At 40.4% G+C, this 1,215-nt stretch overlaps 2 protein-coding genes across 2 annotated transcripts in view; one reads left to right on the top strand and one right to left on the bottom strand.

The window, feature by feature from the left end:
* ACACA (acetyl-CoA carboxylase alpha) overlaps positions 1-1,215 on the bottom strand; it is a 355,889-nt gene that overhangs the window by 323,898 nt on the left and 30,776 nt on the right. The window lies entirely within an intron of this gene.
* LOC105546898 (chromosome unknown open reading frame, human C17orf78) overlaps positions 1-1,215 on the top strand; it is a 23,979-nt gene that overhangs the window by 12,067 nt on the left and 10,697 nt on the right. Inside the window, exon 4 of the mRNA XM_011990221.1 lies at positions 533-655. Within this exon, the coding sequence (XP_011845611.1) occupies positions 533-655 (123 nt within the window). The remainder of the gene's footprint in view (positions 1-532; positions 656-1,215) is intronic.

The raw sequence follows: 1,215 nt of genomic DNA, 5'->3' as shown, positions 1-1,215 counted from the left end.
AAAAAAAAAAAAAAAAAAAAAAAATGCTGAATGAATGAAATCAAGGAGTGCATGAAGCTGGGTGGCTTTTCCTTCTTCCAGCTCCTCCTGCTTTCCCCAGTCCCCTCTCAGAGTAGTTGATCGAGATTCTACTAGACACACTTGCAGCAGTCATTAAGGCTAACTGTGATATTTCATGTTCTTCCTTGGACTTTAGAGCCATCTCTTTTTAAAGAAGGAAACCGTCAGCTGTTTTTAACGGCCTTCATCTTTATTATTATTGTGGCCTAAATAATGATAGGCAATGATATCATTGGTATCACTCCTTCACTCTGATCCTATGTTAGTCAAAAGTCCCATGGGTATTTAATCCATATCTCTTATTAGTATTGCTACCCTCATTTACTCTTGGCATTATTTTGTGCTCACACCCTAAACCTATGGACAGACAGGTTAATGGGACCACAATTGGAAGCTGGGTAGGGTTTTATCAGATTCAAAGGCAGGATGAAGTTTTCCCCTAAAGTTTCATCTTTTCTACTTTGTTTTATAGCTTTTTTACCAGGGATCTCACAATGTAAAGTCTATGCAGTGATGGGGGCTTCATCAGAGACTTTTTCCACCACTACCCCTTCTATAACTCCTGGGAATAAAGAAGAGAAAACTACAAGTACTGGTAATTTTTCTAGCTTTGAAATGACAAACTACAGAATAAGTAGGAGTAAAATAAGAACAGAAAAAGAAACATTTTTAGCCCCAATGTTAGTCTGGATCTACTGATATGTTTTCTTAAGGTTGAGAAGTTACTGACTGTACGTTGAAAAATCATTCAATTTTTTTATTTAAAAAAAAATAGCTTCTCTAGGCCAGGCGCTGTGGCTCATGTCTGTAATCCCAGCACTTTGGGAGGCCGAGGTGGGTGGATCACCTGAGGTCAGGAGTTCAAGACCAGCCTGACCAATATGGTGAAACCCCGTCTCTACTAAAAATACAAACATTAGCCAGACGTGGTGGCACAGGCCTGTAATCCCAGCTACACAGAAGGCTGAGGCAGGACAACTGCTTGAACCCAGGAGGCGGAGGTTGCAGTGAGCCGAGATTGTCCCACTGCACTCTAGCCTGGGTGACAGAGTGAGACTTTGTCTCAAAACAACAACAACAACAAAATTAGCTTCTCTATAAAGAAGGTCCCAGAAATGTTTGTAATTTGACACCATCAATGATCGTTTATCTCCA

This window comes from Mandrillus leucophaeus, unplaced genomic scaffold (genome assembly GCF_000951045.1).
Source record: "Mandrillus leucophaeus isolate KB7577 unplaced genomic scaffold, Mleu.le_1.0 Scaffold374, whole genome shotgun sequence".
Classification (NCBI taxonomy): domain Eukaryota; kingdom Metazoa; phylum Chordata; class Mammalia; order Primates; family Cercopithecidae; genus Mandrillus; species Mandrillus leucophaeus.
Note: the sequence above shows the minus strand (reverse complement) of the source record. Positions and strands in the feature narration are given on the sequence as shown.